This window comes from Cannabis sativa, chromosome 6 (genome assembly GCF_029168945.1).
Source record: "Cannabis sativa cultivar Pink pepper isolate KNU-18-1 chromosome 6, ASM2916894v1, whole genome shotgun sequence".
NCBI lineage: Eukaryota > Viridiplantae > Streptophyta > Magnoliopsida > Rosales > Cannabaceae > Cannabis > Cannabis sativa.
In genome coordinates, this window is record NC_083606.1 from 10,640,521 (window position 1) to 10,660,600 (window position 20,080).

The 20,080-nt window shown below is 33.8% G+C and overlaps 1 protein-coding gene across 2 annotated transcripts; it reads right to left on the reverse strand.

Moving 5' to 3' along the window:
* Positions 1-837: 837 nt before the first annotated feature.
* On the reverse strand, positions 838-17,588 carry LOC115725068 (dicer-like protein 4). Of its 2 annotated transcripts, XM_030654483.2 has the most exons (25): positions 17,225-17,588; positions 16,729-16,906; positions 15,562-15,660; positions 15,014-15,154; positions 14,840-14,912; positions 13,203-13,267; positions 12,333-12,473; positions 12,108-12,239; positions 10,757-10,895; positions 10,441-10,537; positions 9,246-9,438; positions 8,827-8,987; positions 8,515-8,721; positions 8,130-8,395; positions 7,770-8,044; positions 7,238-7,674; positions 6,908-7,008; positions 4,883-5,088; positions 4,555-4,764; positions 3,718-4,188; positions 3,286-3,534; positions 2,837-3,172; positions 1,680-1,980; positions 1,463-1,586; positions 838-1,356 (listed from the first exon to the last, which is right to left on the reverse strand). In XM_030654483.2, the coding sequence occupies exons 1-25, from the start codon at positions 17,398-17,400 to the stop codon at positions 1,209-1,211; spliced, it is 4,926 nt and encodes a 1,641-aa protein (XP_030510343.1). In that variant the 5' UTR covers positions 17,401-17,588; the 3' UTR covers positions 838-1,208. The 2 variants fall into 2 exon arrangements, with proteins under 2 accessions (XP_030510343.1, XP_060973023.1); XM_061117040.1 differs by lacking the exons at positions 15,562-15,660; positions 16,729-16,906; positions 17,225-17,588 and having other exon boundaries at positions 14,840-14,931; positions 15,014-15,148.
* Positions 17,589-20,080: the final 2,492 nt, after the last annotated feature.

Below are 20,080 nucleotides of genomic sequence, written 5' to 3' on the forward strand. Positions count from 1 at the left end.
TCCAATCCAATTAAATTAAACCGATCAAATCCAATCCAATTATAAAAAAATTAGATTTCTAATTACAATTGAATTAGATTGAATGCTAAAAGTTAGATTTTCATTAGATTGGATCGTTATTAGATGTCAATCTCAAAATCCATTTAAAAACCGATCCAATCCAATTATATTTATATATATTAAAAAATTATTTATATTTATTTATTTAATAAAAAATATAATATATATTAATTATATTTTTATTGAATTTTTTTTGTGTTAAATTTATAAGAATTGGTTGTTTAATGTATTTATTTTCATGATATTTTATATTATTTTATTATTTAGAAATGTTGTTCTAATTATTTAAAACTTTTAATTGTATTACATTGTAAAGATGGTATGTTTATTGAATATTAAACTTAAATAAAGAGTAATATTTAATTTTTACGTATTTTTTTTTTTTATTTTAATGTTAATATTAAAATTTAAGTGTGTAATTGAATATCCAATTAAAAAATTGATCCAATCCAATTACTAATTGGATGGAATTGGATTTTGATGTCTAATTGGATTGGATCGAATGAGGAGAAAAATATTAAAAGGGAAACTTACAGAAATACTAAAATTTGGGTTAACTTTTACAAAAATACTATCACACGGAAAAGTTTCAAAATACTGTGTTTTTATAAAACACTAGTAAAACACAAAACATAACAACTCAAAACAACAGTAGAACAACTAAAAAACACCAGTGAAAATTTAATACAGTATACTCCAGTATGAAACTTATAAAAAAATACAGTAAAAAAGTAAAAAATACCGCCTGGCAGTATTTTTGTAAACAAACAACAAAAGTTAGTATACCATATAAATTTTCCTATTAAATTGGATCGGATGCCCACCCCTACTTTATATGTTATTCTGAAAGTTTTTATAAGGCCAAAACTTTCCAAAAAAAAGCAATTTTCCTAGTAGTTACCACTGGTTACATCTACTTCCAATTAGAATGTGATTTTTCAAAACCACCTTCAATGGAAAAATGTAATAAAAATATACTATATACAACGGGGGTAGAGTACATAGAACAACTTCAGGTTGATCTCAGTTTCAATCAAGGACTTTTGTGATTACTCAAGTACATATATAATTTTCACTGAGAAGGATGCCCTCCAATATCTAGTGAGAAAAAAAAAATTATGTTAAATTATTGGAAAGTTTTTTTTTCTTCATAAATACCCCTGTTTTTTCAAGAACCACAGAGCCCCTTCTGCAGCATGTTCAGCTGCTGCTTTCTTCTTGGGATGTTCTCCACTAAAGCATTCCAAAACCATATCAGAAGCTTCTTCTATCTCTACTAAAACCTTGTAAGTAAATCTGAACAGAAAAAAAAAATGATTCAAGCATTTCATATAAAAATGCCACAAATACAAGAGAAGCAAATTCTGCTCAAAGAAATGTACACACACATCATTAGACTTACAATTTTAAGTGGCCAGGTCCCTCATCTTTGCAACATTCAAATGAAGGAGGCTTCCAAGAATTAGCAGCGCAAACCTCATACAATCGGGATCTTGCTGTTGCCGCTTTTTCACTCTGTGAACCACCTGAAAAATATTTTTAAGAGTGGTCAAAACTAAATACCTCGACGACTAAAAGACCTGCACAAAATAAGTACATAAAATATATATTAACTGTACCTGAAGTCTGTGAGTCAGTGTCTAAGTCATCAGTATTACTAGCCTGGCCATTAGTTAGGGGGAGTTTTTTGTTAGGACCCTTGCATATTGAGTTAGTTTTCAGTTCATTATTGGAACGATCTTCGGAAACAAACTTGAAGATTACGGGTTCTTCTATAGTCAGATTGTCAGCTTTAACAGAATCAGTGGATGGTGTTACATGGATCGGTATTTCATCATATCCAATGAGCTTAGCTTCCTTCTTAGAGCTTGATTGTAAGACTTTCTCCAAGGATCTAGACTTGGAAATGATGCCTTGAGCCTGCACATCAAGAAAAATTCCCCAATAAACTATAACAAATGTAAAAACAAACTTGATCGGCTGTTTAATACATGAAGTACCATGCAACTGTATGAGAATTTAAACAAATAAATACAAAGACTGGCCAATCAACAAAGTGTCACTGGCTTTGTGAGGAGCTAGATTATTTACACAAAGCAAGTTAAAAAAATCAAATTACCACCAAACTATGGAATCAAGTCAGTCTCATATGACTTATGCTGCAAGTTATCAAGTGAAAATATTGGGATAAAAAACTCTAATTCAGCAAGGTGGGTACAGTTTTAATTATTTTAATGTAATTATATATTATATTATTATTTCTGAATTTTGTGTATTATTATTTTGGCTACAGCAATTTGTTTTTCCAAATACAAATTTAATTTAATTTTTCTTCAAAAACTAATTTTTATTTTGGGCATTGGCTCATTTAGGTGGTCATAAATTGATAGTATAAACCTAATGGTGTATACTTAACCTAATGGTGCCAATATAAATATATATATATATAATACTTGGGGTGCAAATATAATACCATAAATAAATCCTAATGGTGTATACTTATTATCTAACATTATCTAATCAACCAAATTATCTAATACATATACATGATAACATGCTTGAACCAGCTTCAAGTGATTGGATGGTTGTATTTGTATGTAAGAGGTGCAGAGGCCTCATAAAAGAATTTATTTGTTTTTTTAAAAAAAAAAAAAATCATAAACTGAGGCCAAAATTTTGACTGAACAAGTTAATCAAGACCACAAAAGATTCACATTAAAAGAAGGAAGATAAAGGAACACCCATTCCATAGCTTAAGTAAAGAAAGAAAATTTACCTTCAATTCTGCAATTATTTGTTCAGCAGCAGTTTTCTTTGCTTCCTTCATGCTCTTGTTGGTTGCAGAAGCAGTTGCATAGACATTATCTTTGACCTTCACTTTTGCTTCAACTACATAAAGATCATCTTTCTTTGTCACTGTATAAAGATTATCCCCATGATCAGAAGAAGATTGGAAAAGTTCTAGCAATTCCCTTAAAGGATTAAGCTGCAAAGTGGAGAAGCTTATAATTCGATCCAGAAAGGATAACATTATACTCCAAACACGGTTCAAATCGAAACCCGTGTCTAGTAGAATGGCACCAACACAGGATTCAACCACGTCACCTAAAGCCTGAAATCAATACACACAAACTTTAAAAATGCAGCCTGATCCTTCAGAGAATTAATAAAAAAAGAAACTTTATTAAGAAGACAAGGAAAACAATAGAATATATAAATGTATACCTTAGGGCATTTTAGCCCATTTTTACTTCTTGAGTTCACATAAACTTTAATGTCTTGGGTAAGGCTGCTGGAGTCACAGATAAGAAACTTGTGGAGACACCGTTCAATTGCAACACTTGCAAAGGCTTCATTATTCACATACTCTGATCTCAAATCTGTCAATTGACCGGGATTCAGTTCTGGATAAACTGAATACAGGTAGGATGTGATTAAATAATCCAAGACAGCATCTCCAAGAAACTCCAACCTCTGGTCAAAAGAAATCATTTAAATCCCTCAGCTTTAAATGCCACAAGTTCTAGTTAGTCTGGAAAGCTCACCCATAAGACCCTCAAAGTCATATGTCACAAATTCTAGTTAGTCTGGAAAGCTCATCAATAAGAGATGATATTATCATCTATTTCGTAACATAATAGGGTACCAAGTTCATACCTGGTAGCAGCCTCCTCCAAGCTTGTTGTACGAAGGATGTATAAAAGCCTGTAGAAGAAGACCCCTATGGAGAAACTGGTATCCTAATGAACTCTCCAGAGCTTTAGAGTTGATTTCAGCAGCAAGTGTGCTGTATTTCTCGCTTGCGCGGAAAATATCAGTAACTTGTGAGGCTCTAAAGTCCACTTGTATGCCAATCCATCTAAGAAATGCAATTGCAGCCTTAAAGCCACTGTCTACAAGAAATGCTCCAACAAGAGCTTCAACAACATCTGCGACAGTTTTCTTGCGCAACCAGTGGTGACCTTTGCTACATCTGACCTCAATAGCATTTGTCTTATTGACTGTGCTATTGCTATTCAAATATTGAGAATGGATACTTTCCTCCTTTTCCTTGGTACATATTGTTGGGGAAGGGCGGCCCAATGCGAAAAACTCACTGGTGTCAAATTTTTGATCACGTATGTACACCTTAAATAAGAATGCAAAAAAATGCGAATAAGTCTTTACTACTATCGACACAAAGAAGAAATTACATGCAATACCCCTGCGGGCCTGCGAGAGGGCTGACAACATCAAACTAGTTTTTCAGTGTTTTCAAAGTAGCATACCAGGGTTTAAAATTGACATCACTTACTAAAAAAATTAAATAAAAAAAACAAAACAAAACAAAAAATTACGGACAAGACAATCTACTTTAAGTCGTACTAAAGTTATGAAACATAGAGACTTTACATCAAGAGTGGAGTGGGGAAAGGAGATGGATGATTTGATGTATAAATAATTTAGATAAATTCTAGGAAACAAAGAACATAACCAGAGAGATCTTAATCTTACCTGTAAGTTCCTCTTACACGCTAGCTTGCATAAATTCAAATTGTTTACTATGTTGGACCGTTTGTTTGAAAGTTGACCTTCATCAAGAGTACCATGCAAGATAAAAACACTCCTTCCAACAACAAATTTGAGAAAAGCATCACCAAGTACTTCAAGCCTCTCAAGAGAAAAACACTCCTGGCATTTCTCTGTGGTTAGCGCTTCAAGAACCTAACATGAAGATTTACCACATTTAGTAGGTTCGTGTCTAGCTAAATGTCACAATACAAGGTGAGCAGTGTAATGAAACATGTTCGTTTACTGTAAGTATCAGCCAGTAACTCCTTACTCTGCGAGAAGTAACTTCAGATGCCTCAGGGAATGAAAGAGATAACTGATTCTTCAGTTCAATGGCAACTAAAAGGTTTTCCAAGCGATGCATAAAAGAAGGTAACAGAAAAATTGAACTTCCAATATCTTTAGAAAAGCCTATAATCTTCAACTGAAAAACCTCAGGAGGAAAATCCATTAAGAACTCATCTTGGTGGCTTGACACTGTTCAAAATGATAAAATATTAATAATAATTATTGAGAGGGAGGGAGGGAGGGAGAGAGGGAGAGAGAGAGAGAGAGCTGAAAAATTAAATCTAAAATTAAGAAGGAAAAATGTAAAGAAAAAGCTTTCATAGACAAGATAATCTCTCAAGGTAAAAAAGAGAAGAAAAAGTTGTGAAATTTGCCCTATGATGAAAGCACTTCTTTTGTAAGATGATAAATTACAACTCAATTCATGTTTGCTATCAGCTTCCCTCATTCTTCTTTGGTCAACTCATATTGCCAAAAAAGAAACCCTTCTATTTTCCCTCTTTCTATAAATGAATCTTATTTCCTCAGTTGAATTTTAATTTTGTAGCACATCTTGCTGTTATACGTAGTTTCCTATTAAGAAACTCAATCCCTTAAAAGTGAAAAAAAAAAACTTCTAGATGACATGCTACTTATTCGCTCCTTTCAAAGTTTTCAAGATGTTACTGGCCCGTGCTGTACTGTTGTCTAACAATAGTGAAGTCCCTCTTCCGTTTCTGATATTATATTTCTTTTTCCTGTCCTAATTTCTCTCTCCCTCTCTCTTCTTTTGGTGTATGTGCACATATTTTCATGTATCACTTCGATGACTCCTTTCACTTTCAATTTTCAGAAACAGAAAAAAAAACTGTTTTACTTGTTTGGTTACCATGGTTTTTCTCTGCCTCCCTAATAAATTTAAGAGGACGTCAATCTTAGACATTTGACCTCTCTATCTCTTTTAAGATATGCAAAGATTCAAGACTACGTCGAGCATTAACAAAGCTAGACTCTAATAGCAATGTGCTGTAGTTGCACGAAAGCCCTATGTGCTATAATATTGAGCCAAGGATGCTATGCCTTATCTATAGAATCAGTCAACTGTGTTATGAACGAATTAGCTCTTTGCAGTAGCAAACACCTACTTATAGCCCTTTACCCCCCCTTTATTAGAGGACTTAACGGGTCTTACAAGCTCATAAAATGGCCAGTCATCATGTTTACCTTAGACAGTGGGAATGGAACCACAACAAATTAAAGTGACCCTGAACTAACCCTAAAATGCAATGGGTTTATACATTACATATGCATGCGAAAGAAATGCTTTCCTTATTCCCATGAAGTCAAGATTTCTTAAGACGAACATAGGAGGGCATGTGTCTCATCTTCACTATATGCCACCTTCTATCACACTATAGTTTTGATTTTTTCGGTCTACCATGCGAGATACCTTCCATACCTTTCCATATACCAAATTGTATAAAAATATATATATTTCAAGAAGACTACACGAGGAAAGAACTAAAGCAACTACTGTATTGTATTGTAATCCTGAGAAGCCTTCTCAGTCAGACAATTAACTGCTTTATTTTTTTTATGAAGCCAGGCTCCACACCTAGCCCTACAATATTTCACTCCTCCGACAAGGTTTGGTTCAGTTCACTACTTCATTTCATCATCATTTCAATACCAAACTAAGCTGTCTACAAGTTGAAATATCCACTGCATAAACAAATATTATTTAGTATTCACACGTTGTTCTTAGCCGTTTGCAATCAAGTATAGTCAATACAAGTATAACATGTATAAGCAATGTAACCAGAGCGATGCTAAATACGAGGCAATATAATACACAATTAAATATTATAGCCAGTTGCATAGTAACCAGTCATCAGAATCTTTTCTAGTGTATATCTACTCTATTCAATAGAAGAATGCATTTGACAAGTTATTTAAAAATATAATATATTGACACAAATCATTAGAATCTTATTCTGATATGAAAACCAAATCAAGCAAGAAAGGTTACCAGAATCATTGTTCTTCCGATTGCACAGCAAGTTGTGTAGACAGGAAAGAGGTTTAGCAAGCAGAAAAGGTTGTTCAGGGTATTTAAGTGTGATGCCAAACCTGACTCCCCAATTAACCAAGAAATATCTTAGTAAAAAGAGCACTATTTTTATATATGACGATATAATCCACTCAGTATTATGAATGCTATACTCCTGTTTTTCCAACATAAATCATGTTAATAAGCTGATATTCCAATTGAGATCATGAAGAATAGGCTTAAGAGGAAGACAGTTACGTAACGTACAATCATTAAGAATTGTTCAAGTGAATAACACTTACTACATACCTTTCAACTAAATGCTCCATATAAGTTTCAGTATCTTGATTTGTGTATGGGCTGTGCCCGTTCCTTTCGTGCACAATGTGAGAAATAAAGTAAAAGCTTTTCGTATGAATAGCATAAGCAAAACTATTCTCAATATCACTTATTTTTCTGCGACCATCAGCAAGTTGCAAGCTAACATCCGGCGCAAGAATATTTTTTTCAAGAGTATCTCCCGGACTTCTGAAAACTGGGGATGATAAACATTTTCTGATAATCTTCCAATCTATGCTCAGTGTATTTTCATAGTCATGGAAAGTTACTGGGAGCAACAGGTAGAAGGTCTGAGAACCTGATTTAGAAAAGACATTTGTTCCCAATGGAACAAATTGAGAAACAAATTCCTCGCGATCAAGAATGACCTTGAGAAACATTTCTTGAAATTTCTCTGCCAGAATAATCTGTAAAATTACAGAAGTAGAATATCTTAACAAGACTTCAGCATATTAAACTTTATTTTTTTCATATTAAACTTTATCTAAACATAACTCCCAACCTCATCTTCATAAAATTCTGTCACGCCTGATGGGATGAGCTTTGTCATTACTGTCCTCCCACGAGCCAATTGAAGCTCAAGTTCCATTGTCTCAGCCTCGACTGGGAGACTAGCCTTCACAAATAAACCAAATTTTTTATAAATCCTATCAGCAGGATTGGGGGTAAACTCAATATAGTATGAGTGCAAACAAAAAGGAGTCTCTGTGCTATGCCATGACTCTTTTAGCACAGCAGGAACTAGCATCTCATGCAATTCTACTTGTCCACTGTCATCTGCAACAAACAAAAAAAAAATATTTGGTAAAACAGCAGACAAGAGCAAGAGGTAACACAGTTTTAATGTTAAGTGTGGCTTCACCCTCAGGGCTGTCAGAATCAGAAGAGTCGAGCAATGACTCTTCCAAAATAGCATTCTTTTGCATTGGCAGAAGATAGTCATTAATTACACCCATTTTATGCAACTCTTCAACTGCTTTGAGACAAGCATCCTTCTTAGCAGCTTCTCTTGAGGATTGTGGTGCGCTGAAAATAGCATGTATTGGAGCATTGGAAGGTAAAATTATATGACAGACTGTTCCTTCCAGATCATCTAGAAAAAAGAACTTTGGTTTTGGGTCAAAATACCTGTAAGCACAGACAGGTGGATCAAATATTGTCAAATAAAATTTTCAAAAGTTTTTAAGTACTCAAAATTATGACAGAACTAACAAAATAAAAACAATGCATTCAGCACAAGAGCATACTCATCATGTGGAAGTTTTGAACAATATTGGTGCAGTAATGATATGCTATAACTGGAACTTATGGAAGCACCAGAAGAATCAACTCTGTATACTCTTTCTTCTAATCCAATAAACGTCTCATTTGATGATCTGACACTGATTTCACAGTTCATATGACGCTCATCTTGTTTGAAATTTTCTATCAGATCTAGCTCTTTCTGATCACCCCTGCAACAGCAATAATTACAAAAATTAATTTAAAGACTTTTTCCTAAAAAAGAAAAAACAAGGAAACAAACCATTGTACCAAGAACATATGCTTTGAAAAAGCACCTGTCCACCAAAAATGCATATTCAGACTCTGCCATTCGTGCACGACCTCTTGATTGTATAAAGCTAGAAACAGTCTCTGGGAGATCAAATCGTATCACCAGGCAGCATGTCTGAATATCAAGTCCTTCTTCACCTACTTTAGTTGCAATCAATAGATTCAACTGCCAAAAAAATCAGCCATATTGACATATATACATGAAAAAGAAGGCAAAAAAATTTCAACAACTACATCAAAAATTAGTATAGCAGATAAAAAATGATATGTTATTATGTATTCTAATTTTCCACAATGAATTGGGATCTAGCAGGTAAGATCAATCATGACTTCATGATAGAGAAAGTAGGCCTTGGGGAAGATATTCTTCAAGATAAATTAGTATAAAAGAATCTGACGTTAGCAAGAAGGCATAAAGAACTACCTCTCCATCCCGAAACTTCTCTAGAATGATGTTCATGGTCTTGCGAGACATACCCTTCAGTCCAGCATTCACCCCTACAAGAAAATTACTTTTCCAATATGCCAAAAACTCAAGGCTTTGCAGGATGCATGCTAAGGATCTTGCAGTGACAATCCTATTAACAAAAATTATACATTTCATATTTGGTTGTACCCTGAAAAGTTAAGAGAAAACCATATTAAATAAATAACCACAGAACATTAAATATATCCTTCTTTTTAATAAGCCATAATAGAAAGACAGCTAGAAAAAGTAAATCCATCCATTTTTTTTATGAATACTATCAATTTCAGTATATCATTAATAATGAAGAGAAGTCATGAATAAAATGAACTCCAGTAAACACAAATGTTCCTATTCTGACAATACTTCAGCCTGCATAAATTTTTGGTACACATTGCAGACTTCTAAGAAAAATCAACTACATAATTCTATGTCAGAAAAAATTCCCCTAAACAAGCTGGAAACATTATCTCTTTTCTGCTTAGAACTAGCAGATTTACCTAATAAATACTACAGAAATCTAGTTACGAAAAGATATTTAACCCTTTATTGATTTTGGGCTCAACACCAATAGTTCCAAAAATCATGCCAAGCTCCTACTTAAGAGGAAAAAGGTCACATGTCCATGAGTGACCTCCTCCCAAATATATTGAGAGCCGTCACTTTTGGCGGAGGAAAACCATGGTTACAAACATCAAAAAAGAACTGTACAAGAGCTCTTGATTTCAAAAAGGAATTTTAATGTTTCTCTTCCCATTTTGAATGACCCACTATCTTCAACCATCTTTCACAGTTCACCCTCAATAACTCCAAACACTATCTCATTCTTAAATATTATTATGTTGCCACTTTGATGAGTGTTGGAAAATCTAAATATTATGGTAGATCAGAAGTGAATTGCAATTGTACATTTTATAGCTTACTGCTTTTGTATCATAGCTGAGATATACTGTTTCCCTTTTACTTCTAGTTTCCTTGGTCCGTCATGTTTTATTTTTGTTTCCAAAGTAGAAAATGGTGGGATTAAATCGAATTTAGAGAAAGAATACTGATAATCTTTCTAGGTTATTTATAACTTTCTTCATGGAGTAAGATTTGTCAGAGTGATCTCACTTCATATTAAAAGAAATGTTTGTGCAGAACAAATACAAACCTGACAGAGGAAAGAATTTCAATAAGTTTTAAAAGCTTGCTTGAGAAAAATGGCTCTTTCAATATCTCCAAGCGAGATAGATCAGATCCAACATCATCTACAATAATCACAAATATCCTAATCAGTAAGAATACCAAAATACGGTCCCAGTTGTTCGTATCAAATTCTTTTTCCAGTTACTAACTTAGAGCCTATGTCATTCAAAAGCAAATACACCAAAAGTATTACACACTACAAAAACAAAATATACAAAATAAAACCACACTATATTGTTAAATTACCATACTAATAGAAAAAAATAAACTGATTTTAATACCTCTCCTACAGTCAGAATCAAGGACATTTGCAGCCTTGGAAAGATATAAATCGCATGAAGAATGATCACGATAATTATCTTCTGCCTCTATTAGTGTATTCCGTTCAGATTCATCGCCCTTCAAAAGAATGCGAATTGCCTTGAAAGAAGGGAAAACAGAAAATTAAGTTTAAACATGCCAGCAACCAAAGAACATACAGGCAAAAATAACTAGTTCAGACTCAACTATAAGAGAGCATAATGGTTAATATCAAATAATACTTGGTTAATTTAAACATAAGAGAGCATAGTAAGCTGAATGCTATAAAGACTACTACAGAAAAGAGAACTCTAAAAAAGTAAAATTAATAAATAAATAGATCCCAGCAACAAGAACTTAGCTTAGAAATATAACATAGAGAGAGAGGGGAATGTTCTTAGGTAGGAGCATCACTTTTGTCCCTATCGTAGGGGCAACACTCTTGCCCTTACAGTAGAGGCATTTTCTGTTTTCAATATTTGAGGAAGTTATAACCCATATTCTTTTATATGACATTGTACACAATAGTTATAATAGGCATGATGCCAATTTTTGAAAAGTTATGAATAATTTATGATGCCAAAAATAGAATTTAACAATCGGCTACACACGTGTTTACGAGTGCAACATATAATTTTAAATTTTATTTTTGACATCTTAAATTATTCGGAATTTCTTAAGACTAGTGAGTGTATTATAACTACAATATAATATAAAAAATCGGTATATAATTTCTCTAGGTGTCGAAAACAGAAAAATCTCCTACGATAGGAGCAAAAGTGATGCACCTACCTAAGAAGCTTCATATATAATATATTCTATTTATAAGGAGTGAATGCAATGGGGTACACAAAATTGCGCCTATGGTAGGGTACAATCTAATCGAGGCACTTAAAATATATTTTTTTCCAACATTTTTTATGATAGTATTCATTTTGGTTGCTATAGGCCATCTTCAAATTTTCAAGAAATTTTGTACAATTTACCGTGCCCAAATCAGAGTTCAAATAGCTTGTTGCATGTGTGCCTGTTTTTTTTTTTTTATACGCGTGGAAAACAATTGTTTACACTCTGATTTAGACACAGTAAATTGTTTGAACTTTCTAAAAAATTGAAGAGGGTCTCCTACGACTACAATGAATACCGTCACAAAAAAAATGGAGAAATATCCTAGAATTTCTTCAATTAGACCATGCCCATCATAGGTATCTTTTGTGTACCCTATTTAATCACTCCCTATATTTATATTAGGAAGAAGAGCATACCCTAATTTAACTTTTATAAGAAAATATTAAGAGAACAAAGAGATGTTAGTGGATTATAAGTGCTTGCCTGTAATGCTCCCCAAACGCCAAGACTTCTCAAGCAGAATATGATATTATCATGTAGTCTATTTAGCAGTTTCTTTGTGCTCTTCAGACTTTCAAAATTGTCTTTAATTTTACTACCAAGTGTTGATATGCACTGTATTACATCAAAAGAAAATGCAAAAAGATGTGAAGACATTTGCAAACACTATTCCTTTCTAAAGATAGGCATAGTGTGAGAATAACATACCTCACGTTTCACGCTTTCAAGTTTACTATTATAAGCCATGTAAGGGTTGGATAACCCATTGGTAGGACCATAATGATATACTTTAACTTTTGCAGATGCCACAAAACTATCCAGGTCTTTGTTATCTTTAACTGAATATACCTTTACAATAAGGTTGAAAAGGAGATGTTAGATTTAAGAATTTGAACAATTCCTAGAAATGTTCTTCCTTGATGTACTATGGTTTTTTCAATAAATTTAATTCATTACTGAAAAAAAAAAACAATTCCTAAAAATCAGAATCATAATACTATTATCTTTCAACACACACCCTCACGCTGGTAAAGATATTCATCATTCCCTGCACTTCAAATCTTGGTCCACGTAATCCTTTTGTCAACACATCTGTGACTTGTTTGTGAGGTCCAAGTAAAAAGGTTTCTGTGATATTCAAATTTATAATGCCTAAATTTTAGGAATTTATTTTTCTGGTTTTTTGATACTTTATTTTAGGTAATATCTTGTGTAAATAAAAGATTTGGATTAGGCATATCCACTATCTCATCATGAATTGTAACTTCTGTTTCCCCTGGCCTGAGTGAGTGTGTGAAACATTTCAATGAAGCAGCATAAAATAAGCCAACTCCAAATTAGTTTTCCATTAATTAAACTACCAAATAAATATAATTTAAATTTTTTTTATTCTCTATACTCCTAGACTAGTCCCGCAGGACACTGGTATCAACCTAGAATTTGACGCTAGGCAAAATCAAAATTGGGACTTTGCACCTGACCACACATTCAACCTTCACCCTTAACCACGGACATCAACCCCTTGAAGTTAATTCTTACAAAGGAAAATAAGAATCGTAAAATGTCTCAACAACCCACCTTAGCATTTAGTAATTCTTCAAGACTATTGATGCTTTTTGGTAAATTTCCTTCACTGGAAGCATCTGAAAGTATAACCACATGCACAAAAAGATAAATAACATGAAATGAGGATAGTTGGACTTGAACATAATTAGACCAAGAACAATCTAGCAAACAATTTGATGGTAACATTTAACACCAAGGATCCTAGATACATATTATAAAGAGCATAAAAGTAGACGTTCAGGTTGACTTAATTATTGAAAAACAAATAATGCATGAGAAAAGGCAGATATTGACGGATGTATATTGGCCATATGGAAACAGTATACAAGTTAAGGTTAATGATTCCCTCTCCAACTCATCCTCCGAAACTAATGATGATGGAAATGAATCTATTGCCTTTAAAACAAGCTGAACAACAGGCTCCTCTATTCTACTTTTTAACCAGAGAGCCCAAGAAGTTGCATGTGATCTATAGCAGCAGTAAGCTGTTTCCTTCTATTTGAATGCAGCCCCTTTTTCTCTCCTCAGTGCACTAAAATATCTTGGCAACGGAGACCCCATACCCAGTGAACACCAAATGCCTTCAAAAATAAGGACCAATCATATTTGAGAATGAACAATGTGATGGTCCCAAGACACATTGCTTTGCCAGAAAAGAACTCACGAATCTGGGGGCCCGTTGTTTGACTCGTTTCCAGCATAATAGATGTTCAAGATATAGACTACGATGGGTTACAATCAGGTTGGCCTTGAATATAGGCAGGTTAGACCCCAAGTCGAGGATCCTCAATCTGAAGAGGCCCCAAAAGCAAAGTATGGTTCCAACAGAATATTGGTTCTCTCACCAAGAGTCTCAAGACCAATGTCCATAAAAAAAAACTTAAAAGTCCAAAAACAAAGTTAGAAATAAATTTCAAGAGCTTCGCATATAGAATATAGCATGAAAATTCAAATAAAAAATGGAAAGGACTCAAGACCTGATCTTGTTACAACTGTAGGAGAATATTAAATTTTAGGTGGCTGTTTGGATCTTTAAAACAAAGAATATAAAGCATGTTCTTCCCACTTAGAGATTGAAATTTAAATGTAATCTAAGTTGCCCCTATCTTTGTCTATTTTAGAAGATGATATCTTGCTAACTGTTGTAAGGATATTGATTTTTTGTTACAACTGTAGGAGAATATTAAATTTTAGGTGGCTGTTTGGATCTTTAAAACAAAGAATATAAAGTATGTTCTTCCCACTTAGAGATTGAAATTTAAATGTAATCTAAGTTGCCCCTATCTTTGTCTATTTTAGAAGATGATATCTAACTGTTGTAAGGATATTGATTTTTTTATCTCTATCTAATACAATCCCTGTTTCTTACATTCTAAACAATAAAAAGAAAAAAAAAAGTAAAAGATGAGAGGAAACAGCAAAAACAGATGCCTTCTATGCTAGTGATTGCTACTAAGGATAACAGGTGCCTGTGTGTGTGTGTGTCAGAAACAGAAGATGAGATGATAAACAGATGCCTTCTATGAGACAAAATATATATCGAACATCCCCTGTTAAACCCTTTAGAAATCAAGTATTCACACTGTACAAGAGATGAGATGATAAATAGTGGCAAGTTCCGTGTAAGATAATCTAAATAAGCATACTACCTTTCCCAATAACTGGAGATGCCGTCATGCCAAATATACGAGGACACTTTTCTGCTTCTTTATTATAGAAACTCTGTAAAGTACCAGATCATCTAATATCAAAAAATATACAAGGGACCAGAGAGCAAATCAAATAATGCATAATGTTAAATATGCATGAAAAGAGCCCCTTACTCTCATAATTCCAGCATATGAATGGTTGCTTTTGATTTGAGCATGATGACACTCATCAAATATCAGCAGTGCAATGGAATCCATCTTGATATTACAGTGAGATAAGCAGTGCAGTAGAATATCAGGAGTCATAACAAGAACCTGTATTAAAATTCAGCAACAATGTTTAAGTGGCAAGAAGGAGTTGGCAGAATGTGAGAAAACTTGTGGGAAAAAAAAAAAATCTTAGTCTTCGGAGCCAAGGTATAGGCAGGGTAATTTTTTTTTTCAAGAAAAAAAAAAGCATCAGCTGGACCACAGAAAATTAAGGATGGTATCTAGTTCCATTTCTTTATGTTTATTTAAAAGCTTAATGTCCAAAAATAGATAACAACAATTAAAAGGCTCTCTTCTTGCATAGATGTTAGGCTAGATAACAACAATTAATGACAGTTAAGAAGAGGGACAAACTTTAAATTTGAAAGAAAATGTAACCCTGAAGTAATCCTTCTTGGACAAAAAAATTTTCGTCTCATACCCAAAAGAAATTATAACAATTGCATCAGTACCTCATATTGCTTAATATTTTTTTTCCAATATGCTTGCTTAGTGCTCCCACAGCAGATTCCAACCTTGAAATCAACAGACTCTTCTATAACCTTTGCTTGCTGCAAATTATAGTGGGTTCAAGTTAAAACCATGTAATAGTGAAAACTAAAAGAGGTAGGTTTCGAAATAGCATATTAGCCTACACCAGGTCACAAAAAGTAGCAATAAATATCGTAATAGTCCCTTTTCATCATTTTTCTTATCATTTACTATTCTTATATTATAAGAAAGAGTGTTGTTAGTTTAACACAAAAGCATAAAATGTTGCTGATTACCAATGTATATAAAGGAAGAGGAAAAGAAGTTGACAACCAAGAAAACAAAAAAAAATGAGCAAATTAAGCACGAAATATAATAAAATGAAAGAGAAGATCACAGCATTTAAACTACTTAGAGCTAGCAATCCACCAAACTCAAAGTTTAACCACCTAACAAAGGACATCCATTCATCCTCGTTCACCCAAAGATTTTAAACTTTCTCTTACAATGATAAAGTTACGTAGACTACATTTAGCAAAACTTTCACTTGTGCTTATACGTTAATAAGGTCTTTTCTTATTATCCAGGAATCCAGACTTCTATAAAAAGGCCTTAAAAACTAAATAAGGTCTTTCTATTTTTTACCCAAACACTCTCAAAAGTTCTTTTTAATTATATAAACTAAAAACAGGTCTTTTATTTAGTTACTTCAAATGCAAACTATCACAAAATCCAATGAAAAACATTCACTACTCTTTGCCTTTGGTGAATAAGAAGATCCTTCCCATCTTATCCCACAATTTCAATGACATCCCGCACAGGGGAGAAGCTAAGACCATTTGCTGCCATTCTTACAAAGAACACATTAGGACAGATAAATCATCACACAATGCCATCTCTTTTGCAACAACACATGAATACAAATCTCCAGCCAAGAAAACATTTAAAATAATCAATGGCCCATATAATTTTATCAACAGCAACACTGTAAGGATAAAAAGGAAGTGACCTTTGCTAATCTCTCAACACAAATATTAAGAAACAACTGAATGTTCCAAGCAAAAAAATTATTAGAATAGATAACTCCAAAAGTAATCCAACTTAGAGCAAAAGTCAGATATTTTATATGAAAGGGAGCAACATTTAACCTGTTGAACCAAAGCCACGGTGGGTGCAAGAAAAACACAAATGTCATTCTGGGGTTTCTTTATCTGATTTCGTAACTCGTACATAAGCAGCACAGCTATGTGGGTCTTCCCGCAACCAGTCCCTAAATACACAATTATGTTCTCCTCCATTGCTTTCTTGCAAAGCTCTAATTGATAACTTCAATAACAAAAATAACAAAAAAAAATATATGATTAAGCATATCTCAAAGATTGCAGTTTTACATACAACAACAATCAAATTTCTCAGTACTTTATTTCCCATAATTGTTCAGAAACTGAAAAAAGAAATGACAGAAAACCCAATATTTTTTTAAAAAAAATAAACTAAGTCAGAAACAAGCATTTCCTTTACTTAAACTGATAACATAATAAACATCACAAAGCACAAGAAAGTAACAAAAATCCAAAAAGCAAAACATACTAAACTACGAGAAGAGAAAAAAAAAAAGGAGGGAAAACAAAAAAGAAATCGTACTTTCTAGCAATCTTTCTAGGATCCTTGGCTTGGGGACGCGATTCCATCTGATCATCAGAAGCAGCAACAACAACCCCATCAGCAGGGCTCGGAGGCACTTTCCCAGAAGACGACGTACTAGCGTGACAGTGGTGGGTACCAACGGAGAGAGGATCGGCTTCTTCAACTTCGGACATTGTCGGAAAACACAAACCCTTTTTCTCTCTCTCTCTCTCTAGAGTAGAGTGGAGTGGAGAAGAGAGAGTGAGAAAAGCAGGTGATCCACGCAAAGCAGGCAAGCAAAGATTGTGGGAATGTGAATAATAATAATAATGTTTGGTACGAGAATGAGAATGGCGTAATAACGGGAATGGCTTAATAGAAAAGAATAGCTTCGAGAGGTGGGTTTTGTCCAAGTTGAGAAATAAAAAGTATGTGGGGTCCACCTAGTGGAAAGTCAAGACTCAAGTCAACTCACTATATTAGCCATTCATAACTCAAGTCTTTTTTTTTTCTATTTGCTAGGGTACTTTTGTATTTTATAAAAATACAAAATAAATATTGTGTTTTTTTAGAAATAAATAATAAAAAAAAATATTCCTGTTCTTATAATAAGTATATAGCCTTCTATATTTTAAAGGGATTTTTTCAGTTTTAACCCAAAAAAAATAATAATAATATTACAAAAATATTTTCAGTTAGCTAAATAAATAAAGGGAAATTTGATTTTCTATACTTAGAAAATCAAAAAATTTGATTTCTAAACCAATAATTTAAACCCTAAAAAAACTATACCTTTTTTTTCAAAACCCCAAAAATACCCCCCTCACAATATTCTCTCTCTCTGCATCATCTCTCTCTCCCCTCTATCTCACCCCAACCGCCCACCCTCACCCGAACCACCCTCACCCACCCACGTCAACCCCAACGCCGATCACCACCCTCACCCCCGTCGACCACGACCCCAACCCCTCCGACCCCAACCCCAACCCGAAAGAGCAACCCCAGTCCGACCCCAACCCGTCCGACCCTCTGAAACTTTTTTTTTTTTCCTGCGATTTGAGAGAGGGAAGAAGACAGAGGTCCGATGGTCGGACCTTGGGGTCCGATGGGTCCGACCAATCGGACCCATCGGACCCCAAGGTCCGACCGTCTTTTAATTTTTTTTTTCTGCGATTTGAGAGAGAGAGGAAGAAAGAGGTCCGATGGTCGGACCTTGGGGTCCGATGGGTCCGACCAATCGGACCCATCGGACCCCAAGGTTCGACCGTCTGTGAAAAAAAAAAATTTTTTTTCCTGCGATTTGAGAGAGAGAGGGGAAGAGAGAGGTCCGATGGTCAGACCTTGGGGTCCGATGGGTCCGATTGGTCGGACCCCATCGGACCCCATGGTCCGACCATCGGACCTGGGGTGTGGGATTCTTGGGATCGGCCGAGATAGAGAGAGAGAGATGTTTGGGGGTATTTTTGGGGTTTTGAAAAAAAAGGTATAGTTTTTTTAGGGTTTAAATTATTGGTTTAGAAATCAAATTTTTTGATTTTCTAAGTATAGAAAATCAAATTTCCCATAAATAAATATACATCCCAACTTAAAAAAATTATACAAATACCACTTATACACACCTTTAACCCAGGATCTATGCTTCCTGGGTAACCATTGTGCAACTATCGTGCAACTACGCAGTAACCCAACGCAATCGAAACAAAAATTCAATTAGAAAGAGAACCACCATTAATTCAGGCGACTTCACCTGGGAAGACGACCATAATCAATCAAAACAGAGGTTGTTACAAATTCATAAAAAAAAAATGTAGAAAAACTACTACGAAACTAAAATTCAACTAGAAATTCAGTTTAATTTGCATAAAACTATTGTCCTGACTTCAATTTTTAGATTCATGAAAGGCAGATCTCAAAAAGTTGAATTGGAGTTCTCAAACAATCCAACTCAAGTATAATCTAAAAAAAATACATCAATACTATAGTAAAATGTTTATCTTGGTGTATTTTGTTGTTTTCCAAATTTCTAATGGTGAATTTGTTCATATTAAATTATAAAAAGACATGTAGATAGAGTTATGTACGTGAAAACACTGTTATAATTTTTAATGTTTCACAACAGTTGCATTACAGTTGCATAAATATTTTGCTAATAGTTATTTCGTTTGATTGAAACCTTCGTTTGATGCAACATTCGGCCAACCACCCAGAAACTGTTGTCTGATTGAAACTTTCGTCTGATGCAACCTTCGACCAACCACCATGCAACCATCGTCTGATGCAACCACTCTGCAACCATCGTCTGATTGTGTAAGTGATGATAGTGTAAGTGGTATTTTGGTAATTAAAATTACATAAAAGGTATAAATGTTGACTTTACCTTATGGAGGTATTTTTGTAAATAAAATGTCAATTTATATTTTCTATGTAATAATTCCTAAAATAAAGCCTATTTTATGTTTTTTTTTATTCCATTTAAATTCTAAACCTAACCCTAATATCTATCATATAAATAAAAAAGTATAGCTCTTATTTTCATAACTTAATTGACTCTTTGTTAGACACAATTAGAAAATAAATAGAGCATCTTCTATTTTTGAATCCCTTCATCTTCTTCTCAATAATTTCAAAGCCTATAGTGATTGGGAATATGCCCACACATGTCAAAGAAGATTGTGTAGTTCAAACTGTCAATTGAAAGAGAAGATCCAGGTTGAGATCTTGATAATGTTTTACTCCAGACAAGAATCAAGGGCTAAAGATCTTAATAGAAAGAGTCATTATATTTCGCTACCATCAATGTAAAGTTTTCTATAACTTTATATATGTTTAATTCATTGTTTTAGGGAATTTATATTTAAGATGTTAGATTATAGA